Below are 12,584 nucleotides of genomic sequence, written 5' to 3' on the forward strand. Positions count from 1 at the left end.
ACGTGATGAATATATTTTGATATTTACTTACATAATACATGTTCAGCAAGTTAAATCAAGTGATTTTAAATTGTATATATCTTATACAGTACATTACACAATTTCAGAAATTGTATCGTATATACCTAGAATCTTAACATTCATAAAAACAAGTGTAGCACTGGCTCCTAAAGAGCATGCGCTATGTTTTTGAAATTTAATGTTACACCTGAACTTCAGTTTGGTTTGGGTATGATTATTATTCCTAATTTGGACCTCAGCATCAGTCTGACTGGACTATAGGGTGTTCAGTCTGGCCATAGGGGCACTGTCTCTTTTGGCAGGCATGGAACCACAGTCTGGTTGGGTGCTTTAAGGTTATTTTCTCTCAGAGCCAGCCCAGTGGGAGTGTCACTTTTTCTGTGCTTTCTGGGAGGGGGTACTTAAAATGCGGATGTCACGTGGTTCGGGGTTCCAGTCCAGAAGTATGTTCTGACTCCATGGTTCTGGTCCTCCTGACCAGTCCCCAGGAAGGCTATGGCCTGGGGTGCGGATCCATCCGACTTTATGTCTCGGGGCTGGCTAGCCCGAGGCAAGGAAACTAAAGAAAGGATTCTGAGGTGGTCCGGTGCCGTCTCCGGTTGTGGAGAGGCTGAGCAACTTCGTAGGTATCCAGGGGAGGACTCTTCAGAAGAAGGCCATGTATGGTTTGGCTTCTTAGCAAGAGCCTGGTGAGGCTGAGGGACCTAAGTGATTCCAATCTCGTAAGTATCGCCGAACCGGCTGAAAGATACTGGTACCACACGAATGTTCTACAAATTTCAGTTTCCTACATGTCCTACAACAACGTCTGTGGCAGAGACTTATTCCTAAATGTTCTACAACAACATCTGTGGCAGAGACGTGTTTCCTGATTTAAGCACCTTGTTGGCTGCGAGGCCTTGTAAGAGGGGGGCTATCCAACTTGAGTGAACATCCAGTTGTGAATGGCTATTCTCTGGATTTAGTCAAAGTAAGCAAGTCCTTTATTATTGACTTTGACACTAAGAGTACCTGAACTTTCTTTCTAACCCTCTGATCCTACACTAGAGACTGTTGTTAACTAAGTTTTTGCAGATAAAAATCCCTTTAAGCGGATCTGTCTCTAGTCTCTAAAGTTTCTGCGCCATCTACCACGGGAAACACCTAGACGCAGATCGTGGTGAAGAAGGTAACGGTAAGCCCAATTAAACCAGCAGCTCCTTCGGGGGTTAGTGCTACACAAGGATTAGCTTCTTAGATTTTTTATTTTTTTTTCATTTCATTTTGGTTACAAAATTGCGCAAGACATTTAACATGAACACATGTCGTAATACAACCCACAGTGCAGCAGTCTAATCAGTCTAATCAGTACAACAAATTACATTGCAGATTGTGGTCAGCAAGGTTTAGGAAATGTCAGGTTCCCGCTGTCCATGGCAACCAGAAATTGCAACCTAGGGACCACAGTCTGCAACAGAGCAGGAGGTCAGCAACTTCTGAGATGCTACAACTACCACCTCTAGTGCCAGCAATCATTCCACCATAAGAGTGGCTTAGATTCCACATCTTACCTAGGATAAGGTTGATCACATATGTATCGATGTGATCGTTTGTTACCAGAAACATTTACATATAATAATAATATAATATGTAAAAATCTGTGGTTTCAATCAATACTTCTTATGGTTTTAAGTGATAGCAATTTAATTGAATAAGCAAATGGGTCATTGAAATTGAAAATTATGTGAAATTGAAAAATTGCCTGATTATTTAATAAGATATATATATCCATGTTGTAAAGATTAGCTTCAATGGTAAGAGCATTGAGTAAAACTGTAAATATCGTCAGAACTATCACTGATGGTATGGCATGATGGATAAGTATCTTCCTGTATTTCTCAGCATCGAGGACACCATTGATCAGGCAACCTTGAGGACTGTAGACGCAGTGGTTGACCTAGGAAACTTAATGCAGCAGATGAAGGACACATCATGCTTACTGACCTTTGACAGATAGAGTTAAGTCAAATAGCCTCTTTTCCACATCAGACGTATAGGTTTTAAGCTAAAATTCTTCCATGAAGACCACTTCTTGCCAGACTTCTCCAGACAGTAGATGGTTGTACCTGGATTCCATTGGTTTCCACCAGTTCTGTGTGGAAGATGTCCATCAGTACCATCCACACAGAACTGGTGGAAACCAATGGGACCCAGGTACACCCATCTACTGTCTGGAGAAGTCTGGCAAGAAGTGGTCTTCATGGAAGAATTGTGGCTTAAAACCTATACCTCGGATATGGAAAAGAGGCTATGTGACTTAACTTTATCCACTTCGGTTCTCACTCCTGTTCACCCCTTATGGACCAGAGCAATTTTGCTATGAGTCTGTTTATTCAGCAATAATTCTGTCTTTATTTAAGATAACAATATAATACATAAATTGTTTTTTTAAGGACAAACAAGGCTTTCTTTCTGTGAATATTGTCCTGCAACAATTCTTTTTTCTAGCAATCCTTAGACAATTAAACATAATAAAAGTAAAATAAAAGGCACTTTTTTTTTATTTTATTTTTTTGAGCATTGTTAGTTTAAAAATAAATGGTGTTACTGCACATAAAAAGTTTACATTTTACTCTGCAATTTGTCATTTTTAAAACAAGACTAAAATTATGATTTTGGTAAAAAGCATTGCAAGGTTATTTACAAATGAAGTAAAGTTTTTTTTTTTTTTCAATTTTTGTGATACGTGTAAATATATGTAAAAATATTAATGAACAAAGCAAACAAAAACAGAAAGAAAGTTTAAATGTAAGTTAATAAAATAGAAAACATACATTAAAAAATCACCAGAAAAATTATAATATAACAGAGAAGGAGAATAGGGAGTTAATTAGGGCTGATTAGCTTAAACTAAGGGTTAATAAGGGGTTTAATAGAGGAACATTTAATAAAAAAAACCAAAAAACTTTTTTTTAGGCCTCATGTACACTGCTGCTGGTAAATGGATATTTAGGAGCAGTTGAGCATTTTTTTCAGCTGACCCGGCCTGAACTCTCCTCAGTTATCTCATCAGTACATGAACACAGGGTCGTTTATAGTCGTTTCTAGGCAGTTGAGTTTAGAAGCATTTATTGGAAAGCCAAAAAAATGCGACCAGGACAGATGCTCAGAGGCATTTGAAACGCCAAACGCATGTAGCAGCTTGTAAACGCGGTAACTCACGCTTAGCCGTTTTTTGTTTACAGGCGCTTTTAATTTTTGACTATTTGAAAAAAAAGCTTCTAAACACAAACGCGCCAAAACGGGCGTTTTTAAACGTCAGTTATTATCTGCCAAGTTAAATTGTTCAGGAGAGGTTTATAACATCCCGTGTAAATTTATGCCGCGTACACACGATCGCACTATCAGGCAGACTTGGCTACACACGATCACTCCAAAAGTCCGGCGGATTCAAACGTGATGACGTAGAATAAGGAAGTTCATAGCCAGTAGCCAATAGCTGCCCTAGCGTCAGTTTTAGTCTGCTGGACTAGCATATAGATGAACGGATTGTCCGCTAAAAGCCGAGTCCAGCGGACAATTTTGAAGCCTTTGAAGTCTAATTTCTAAGTCCGTCAGACCTATGGGAAGAAAAAGTCCGCTGGAGACCACACACGATCGAATTGTCCGCCGGATAGTCCGATCGTGTGCACGCAGCATAAGCCTTACCTGTTAGGTTGCTTTAACTGACTTCATCTGCAGATTGAAGTTCGTCCCTTTGATCTGTAAATGAATAAACAGAAAAATACAAAATGAAACAATGTTTCATTGTAGCTTTCTGTATTCACTGCTTAAAGTGGAATTTCAGTCATGTTTTCATCTTTCCATCTATTAAATCTTCTGCCCTTGTTGCTTTAACTTTGGATAGTAAAACATTTTTTTCTGTCTGTAAATGCCTTATGCAGCCCACTTCCTGTTTCTTGTCTGGAAAAAAAGCCTAGGCTTATGACATCATACACAGCTCACGCTCTCACTCTCCTGAGAGTTTGCCAGGAAGGAAGGGGGGATGAATCATAAGAGGGCCAATGAGAGCTGCAGAGCTGGAGGTGTGTCTGTGTAAATCCATGAAGTGAACAGGCAGCAGCTTCAGCTGCCCACAGTTAAAATGGTTGCAGCCAGACTCGGTGGAGGGAGATTTCTGCAGCATATTTGGCAAGTACAGAATCACAGTATATATAAAATAATATGCAAAGTGGTCGGAGGGAAGCTTTATAACGACAAATATGTTTTTATTACAAATTATGTGAGCAGACCGCCGTTCCTTTTTAAGCAATGTTGTTGCTAAACATTGCCAGACTTACCTGCTGAGGTTTCCCGATTCTTCACCATCCCCAGTTGGTGAGAATACTGCTCCAGTACTTGCTCCAGTTACTCACTGTGGTCGCTGATAATAAGGTGGATGGTCCCTTAGTGGCGACAGCTTCCCCTCTACCTCCGACCATGACAGGTTCTCCAGCCGGCAAAACCGTCACTTCTGGTTGAACTGCAAGCCGCAATCCCAACCCTGCACTGCTCTCTTGCTTCTGGATAGGCCCTCAGATAGCCTTGCAGTCAGATGAGCCAGGGATAGGTCCAAACAACAGCCTAGCAGCCTGGGCAGCACAACACACGTCCACCCCGACAGCCGTCCAGGTGGCACAGGACACTGATCACCTGACTCCACCCAAAGATATAGGTTCTCCCAGCAGGCCAAGGGATTTAAGAAAACATCTGCCCATTGGCTGAGATATGCCATATACTCTTAATCTGACCTTGCAGTGCCCTTGTCTTATTTAATGCCACCAAGTGCCCGGCCATCTAGTGACAACAGAGAAAAGTGCAGCAATCACAGACTTATGCCCTATACACACGGTCAGATTTTCCGACGGGAAATATTCAATGGGAGCTTGTTGTCAGAAATTTCGACCATGTGTAGGTTCCATCGGACATTTTCTGGATCTGGATCTCAAATTTTCTGACAACAAATTCCGTTAAATTCCAATCGTGTGTACACGATTCCGATGCACAAAGTTCCACGCATGCTCGGAATCAAGCAGAAAAGCCGCACTGGCTATTGAACTTCATTTTTCTCGGCTCGTTGTATGTGTTGTATGTCACCGCGTTCTTGGCGAACGGAATTTCCGTCAAGATTTGTGTGACCATGTGTATGTAAGACAAGTTTGAGCCAACGTCCGTCAGAAATTTGTTGTCGGAATGTGCAATCGTGTGTACGCGGCAATAGAGTGAAATCAATTGATCCTCAACAATTAGGTAGCTATAGGTGGCAGGTGTAAAAATATACTAAAGCGATAATGTGAATAATATTATATATATGTGAACTGATGCGCAAAAATAAATTGTTTTGAATGAATAATTGCGCTAATATTAACCTACTAATATTGCACAGTGTACCACCAAATTAAGTGAATAATATTGAACACATAGTGAACCATACAAAATATAAGAAATATATAAAATATATAAAATTCCTTCTGTGTAATGGTAACAATAGTGCAAACTTTTTCCACAGGTAAAAGAATATCACATTCCACTGTGTACAAACCAAAGTCTCTGCCAATAAATTCACATACGTGGGACTAGATAATCAAGCCTTAATGAGTCTTCTGAGTAACAGATGGTTCATTAGAGATTTCACTGCTAATTCCCATGGATGAACTTGCAGCTTTCAGCAGGACTTCCCCGCAGGATAGATCGCATATGAAATGATCAGTTGCATACAGCATAACGCTGGGAACTCCTCATATGCTGACAGTGCACACAAAACACTGCTGGTAACGTCACAGGCTCCTCCTCCCGACTAGTTGCGTCACTGGACATGTGACTTTTTCCTTTTTCCTGACTTTCCTTCAAGACTTTTTGAGATTTGTTTACAAGTTATAAACATTTTTTTTGCTAGAAAATTACTTAAAACCCCCAAATATTCCACTTTTTTTTCTAGCAGCTTAGAAAATAAAATGGCGGTCGTTGCAATACTTTCTTTCACACCGTATTTGCACAGCGGTCTTACAAGTGCACTTTTTTTTTTTTAAATACACTTTTTTGAATAAAAAAATAAGACAACAGTAAAGTTAGCCCAATTTTTTTTTAGATGTGAAAGATAATGTTATGCCGAGTAAATTGATACCCAACACATCACGCTTCAAAATTGCGCCCACTCGTGGAATGGCGACAAACTTTTACCCTTAAAAATATCTATACTCAACGTTTAAAATTTTTTACAGGTTGCGAGTTACAGAGGAAGTCTAGGGTTAGAATTATTGCATGTGATATATGTGATACCTCACATGTGTGGTTTGAACATCGTTTTCATATGCGGGCGCTACTCACGTATGCGTTCGCTTCTGCACGCGAGATCGGTGGGATGGGGCGCGTTTCAAAAAAATGTTTTTTTTATTATTTATTTTACATTTTATTTTTACACTGTTCTTTTTAAAAAAAAAATTGTGTCACTTTTATTCCTATTACAAGGAATGTAAACCCCTTTTAATAAGAAAAAAAGCATGGTATGACCTCTTAAATATGAGATCTGGGGTCAAAAAGAATATTTACACTATAATGCAATAAAAAAATTAAAAAAATAAAAAATATGACCCTTTAAGAGCCTATGGGTGGATGTGACATTTTGACGTTGCTTCCACCCAGCAATGGTATGGAGACAGGTGGGGGCCATCTTCCCCTCACTCGTCTCCATACCCAGCAAGGGAGAATATCAGATCGCCTCTGCCGCTGGTGACGGCTGCAGTAAGTGGCGGAGGGCAACAGAGAGTGAGGGGGGCCCTCTCCCGCCGCCGATTAAAGTGATCTCTCGGCGAATCTACCACAGAGACCACTATTATTGGAAACTGGACTGCAGGCTGAAGAAGAGGATACCAGGGTTATGTCACCTAGCTGCTGCCATAACAACAATATTCCACTTCAAATTTAGGATGTATATCAGCGCGCGGCGGTCCGGAAGTGTTTAATGTCTGTACCAACTTCCGTTAAAAAATCTACTAATTTATGGCCAGATTTAGATGGCCAGTATTTATTCATTGACCCCCAAGGTCTTGGTTGGTCCTAAGATGTGCCAAAACAAAATCTCAATAATGAGTATTGAGTAGAATAGACAGCCATGCATGAGCGCCTAGAAACAGGGCCAAAGTGATTAACAGCTGAATTGCAATTTTGTGCAAACATTACCCTCCTGTGTGGTTCATGCTTAGGTAAGTACACATTATTTTCAATGCAACCAAAACTGCCTTTCGTAGATCAAAACCAGAAGGTAGGTCTAAATATAAGGTAGGTCTAAGTCAAAACTCCAGTTTTTGGTGTTTCTGCCGAAGAATTCCAGATGTCACTTGGGGGCTTAACACGGGACGGGTCTTAACAGGCAGGTATTAGCCCCGACCCACAACATAGAGTCTCCATTCATGTATTAGACGGTGTAATCACTTCTGTCTTGATGTGATGGATGAGGAAAACACATCCGAGGAACAACACACAACCTGATAGTGCCAGACGTATTATGTTCACTGTTGTATAATCCGTTCTGCGGTTTCCTCCTAAAATTAGAACATGGTACATTAGTATAGTAGGGGAATTACTAAAAACTTTGAAATGTACAACACTTTCAACAGTTTGTATTCACTATATTATAGGTGCGCTCATGTTATTCCTATTCACATACAGTATATGGGATGTGCCACTCTATTACAATTTACTTTAGTAAGGTCTCGGTTCTGGTATTGCCATTACAATATATATCTACGAGAGCTCTGGCTACTTGAAATCTGGGTAAAGGGAAAGATCAATATACTAATTGATTGCATTATTTTATGCTTTATCATAGATCTAGTTTGAACTGGACAGAGTGTTGGTTTTGTGTATATTATTTTACAACAGTGAGCTTATGTGTCGGGTAAAAAAGAAGTAGAACTGGGAGAGAAGTTGGGTCCATTGTGGTCTGCTTCATAACTATTCTACTATTTTTGTACATTTGCATAAACAGTAAAGGTCCTCTATTTCTCAATTGTGGTATGTTATGTGTTTAGCTAGTGAGGGGCATTTTTTGGCACAAATGAGTCAAGGATAATTGAAATGTAGCGCTAAAGAAATTTATAGCCCTTTGCCAAATGTAGGCTGCATAAGGCTTATAATAATATATTTATGTATGCTATATTTCATAATTACTCAACTAAAAGGAAAACAATTTGTTTGGTTTTACAGGTACTATGGGATTTTAGTGAATCCTGCATGTCTGAGGCTCAGGGGCCAGGCAAACCAATGCAGGAGTTCATCAGACAGGATTCATTATAACCATTATGCACTTTCTGATCTTTAAACTTAGGTCAGCTGGTTTCGAAGAACCTCCTCAACATTAGCAATTCAACCCTCGTCTTCGTATTCTGATGTACTCAGGACTGTAGCCCAGGAGAATCAAAGACAGAGGATCACAGTTCAGAGGATCAGAGACATGTTTTTTATTAGAGGGGATCCTACCACCATCAGAAACTGCGATGAAGAGCTTCTTTTCCTAGCATCTCCTCAAAGTTTCAGATTTTGAGCACCCTTTGGGATGATGGCAGTAAATCTGCCATCTCACCCTTGTATTGGGGATCTAATAGAGTGACCACCCAATAGCGGCCTCCTCCTTAGATTACCCAAATCCTGGGGTACTTGTGCAGGCTTTTGAACTTAAAGACCCCATTCACCAAAATGTGCCTGCAGTAGAGGACCTAGTATCCCTCCCAACCTCATCCCACCCACATACAACTTCTGGGATTGGGAAAGGATGAAACCTCTCACTTGAAGTCTGCCCCATTTCCTACTCCACCTCACTGGCAGCACCTCTTCCCTCCTCCCAGTATTCTTCCTCTGCCCCCTGCTGCCTCATTGCATTCCACATGATGATAGAGGGCAGGAATGGCCTTCTGGGCAAAATAATGGCAGCTGGGAAAGTCTTCTGGTAAGAATAATGACAGTTTGGTAGCGGCCACTGTGGTGTAGCACAGGCTAAAAGAGGTAAGTCCTTAATCTGGAATCAAATAAACTGCAGATCCAATAGTTTTGCCCAGCTGGCATTAAGATGCAGGGCATGGGGTTGATTTGGAGAATTTGTTTTCCATATACCTCTAACTTTAGGTCTGCTTTATTTTTTTAAAAATACATTTAATGACAATTATGGCAATAGAGGGATAAATATGTGGCGCTTTGGATCACACTCCTGATTGTCTCTCAGAAAATAAACTCAAATTTTTATTGCAAGATAAGTGCTTACATACTTTTCTGACACTAGCCAATTTCTATCATAAACATACCGTATATACTCGAGTATAAGCCGAGATTTTCAGCCTCTTTTTTGAGGCTGAAAGTGCCCCCTCGGCTTATACTCGAGTCACCGCTGTCTGACTGCTCGATCAGCGTATCGAGCAGACAGACAGCGGCCATTCTAAAATTCAAAAGCCGCGCCTCCGTCTCCGCCTTCGCCTGTGATAGGCGGAACACTGAATTTCCCAGCAGTCAGTGTTCCGCCTATCACGGACATCGTCTCATCCTCGTACTACGGACGAGGATGAGACGATGTCCGTGATAGGCGGAACACAGGCTGCTGGGAAATTCAGTGTTCCGCCTATCACAGGCGAAGGCGGAGGCGGAGGCGCGGCTTTTGAATATTAGAATGGCCGCCGAGAAGAGCGGCGATCCTGGAAGGACGGAGGAGGCTCGGGACGACGGCTCAGGACGGCGGCTCGGGACGGCGGCTCGGGACGGCGGCTCGGGACGGAGGCTCGGGACGGAGGCTCGGGACACAGGCTCGGGACACAGGTAGGCTGGACACACACACAAGGCTGCACGGACACACACACACAGGGATGGATGGATGGACACACACACACACACACACACAGGGATGGATGGACACACACACAGGGATGGATGGATGGACGGACACACACACAGGGATGGATGGATGGACGGACACACACACAGGGATGGATGGATGGACGGACACACACACAGGGATGGACGGACACACACACAGGGATGGACGGACACACAGGGATGGACAGCCATGTCTCACCCTCGGCTTATACACGAGTCAATAAGTTTTCCAGTTTTTTGGGGGTAAATTGGGGGCCTCGGCTTATATTCGGGTCGGCCTATACTCGAGTATATACGGTACTTAAAAGTGTTACTAAACCCAAAACAGTAAAATGAGTCTGTATATGCAGTAAAGCATGCTTGTCATACCTACTGTGGAACCTAAGGGGTTAATCCTCCGGATTGTGTAAAAAGGCTGTTTGGTCCTGTCCGCTCTGATCCTCCCCTTCTTTTACTGTCCCCAATCCATCTGCTGATAGAACAGAGTCTAGGAGGTACTCTGCACATGCTCAGCTTGGTGTGCATTGCTAGAGAGTTTTTTTTCCTGGGAAGCGGCATGTGATCAGCACAGGGCCAATCAGCACTGTCGAGACAGAGGGTCAGGAGTCATGCAGCCTCTTGGGACTGTCAGAGCAGAATAAAAACCTACTCCTACAAGCTTTAACCAGTGCTCAGCCAGACACTGATAGAAGTGACAAGACTGCTATATACTGCTGATGAGAAAAGGTATTTATCAATTTATATTTACTAAAATAATTGCATTTCCATGTTCTGTGTGTAGTGGATGACATTTTGGATAAAATGTAATACGCATGTAAATTTTCTTTTTGCCTCAGAACAATAGGGGTTCTGAGGGTTAATTATGTAGGTTAGGCCTTAACACCAGTCTGGCCAGGCTGTGTTTGGAAGTTCTGCCTGGTCATGTGAGTGGTGAGGTACACATGACAGGCCAGAACCAGGTCTGGTTGGATGTTTAAGTATCAGCCTTCTCGGAACCAATCAGTTGGAGTGCCCGCTGAGGACTCTGAGAAGGGGTACTTAAGCTGTGTGGGTCACGTGTTTAGAGGAGAGAGGAGTTTGTGAGACCCGTGGGGTCTGGTCTGGTTCCAGGACCGGGGTAGGCCCCTGATAGACCCATCTGGTCTGGCGTAGGGATCCGTCTGTTCCCGAGTCTCGGACACGGCTGGTCCGAGGCGCAGTAACTGTGGGAGGATTCAAGGTGACCGGGTGTGCTCTTGGCTTGGAGAGGCACCACAGCTCGTGGAAGTGACTGGGGGAGGACTCTTCGGAGGAGGGTCGGCAAGTGGCCTCCTGGGAAGTGCCTGGTTACTGAGTTGGGAAGGACATTGACAAATTCACGTTTTTCTAGTACCATTGAGGAGATGGGAAACGTTCCAGGTACTGAAGAAAAGGTTCCCGTTCACCCTTAGTTACATTTTGTACACGTTCACGGGACTGTTTCAAGTTTTGAGTCAACGTGCTGACTGCCATGATCTCTGGCTAGAGATTTAGAGGAATTAGGTGGAATTAGAGACTTTGCTAGACCTGCAGTTCAAGGTGCCTGAGTTCTTCACCCATGCCCTCTGTTCCCTAAGAGACTGTGTTGTCTGAAAATTATCGCAAAATAAAACCTTTTAAAGAGGACTTCATCTGTGTCAGTGTGCAAGTCATTGGGTATCAACACTGGGAACCCCTAGACGCGGAAGAGCAGGCCGAGAGAAGGTAACTGGTAAGCCTAACAAGTCAAGGCCGCACAGCAAAGGTTGTGGCCGCTACATGTGTACTTTGGAAGACCAGATATAGTGAGTGCAGGGTCCTGGGTTTACTAACACTTTAAAGTCTACAGTTTTAATATTTTGGGAATAATTGGGATTACAGAGACGTGGTTCAGGGAATATGAGGTTGTAGTTTTTGTGCACTAAGTTTTCACATTTTAATAAAATTAAGACAATGAAGTGTCGTACACTGAAAAAAAAAAATTACCGTATTTATCGGTGTATAACACGCACTTTTTTCCCCTTAAAATCAGGGGGAAATCGTGGGTGCGTGTTATACGCCAATACTCCCCGATTTCCGCACAATTTTTTGGGCTCTGAGCCCTTTTCGCGGCTTTTGGCCGCTCTCGGACCTTCTCTGCGGCTTTCGGCCGCTCTCGGATCTTCTCGGCGGCTTTCAGACGCTCTCGGACCTTCTGAGAGTGGCCGAAAGCTGCCGAGGTCCGAGAGCGGCTGAAAGTCGTCGAGAAGGTCCGAGAGCGCCCAAAAGCCACCGAGAAAGTCCGAGAGCGGCCGAAAACCGCCGAGAAGGTCCGAGAGCGAACGAAAGCTGCAGAGAAGGTCCGAGAGCGGCCGAAAGCCGCCAAGAACTTCCAGGTGGCGCCGAGATACACGGGACATCTCAGCAGCGCCATTTTTAAAAACATAAGCAGACAATGCACTAAGACTGACAAGCTGCATGTCAAGGCTGCAATGACTACAGGCTGCAATGACTACAGGCTGCAATGACGAGGCTGCAATTAGGACAGGCTTCATGACGAGGCTGCAATGAGGACAGGCTGCATGACAAGGCTGCAATGAGGACAGGCTGCATGACAAGGCTGCAATGAGGACAGGCTGCATGACAAGGCTGCAATGCGGACAGGCTGCATGACAAGGTTGCAATGCGGACAGGCTGCATGACAAGGCTGC

The 12,584-nt window shown here is 43.1% G+C and overlaps 1 protein-coding gene across 1 annotated transcript in view; it reads right to left on the bottom strand.

Moving 5' to 3' along the window:
* Window positions 1–2,331: 2,331 nt before the first annotated feature.
* Window positions 2,332–12,584, bottom strand: part of LOC143973433 (high affinity immunoglobulin gamma Fc receptor I-like) — a 29,837-nt gene continuing 19,584 nt past the window's right edge. The window contains exon 4 of the mRNA XM_077474414.1: window positions 2,332–7,580. Coding sequence (XP_077330540.1) covers window positions 7,447–7,580 — 134 coding nt within the window. The 3' untranslated portion in view covers window positions 2,332–7,446. The remainder of the gene's footprint in view (window positions 7,581–12,584) is intronic.

The sequence above is a fragment of the Lithobates pipiens genome, unplaced genomic scaffold (genome assembly GCF_037356315.1).
Source record: "Lithobates pipiens isolate NorthernLeopardFrog02 unplaced genomic scaffold, aLitPip1_a1.2 Scaffold_82, whole genome shotgun sequence".
NCBI lineage: Eukaryota > Metazoa > Chordata > Amphibia > Anura > Ranidae > Lithobates > Lithobates pipiens.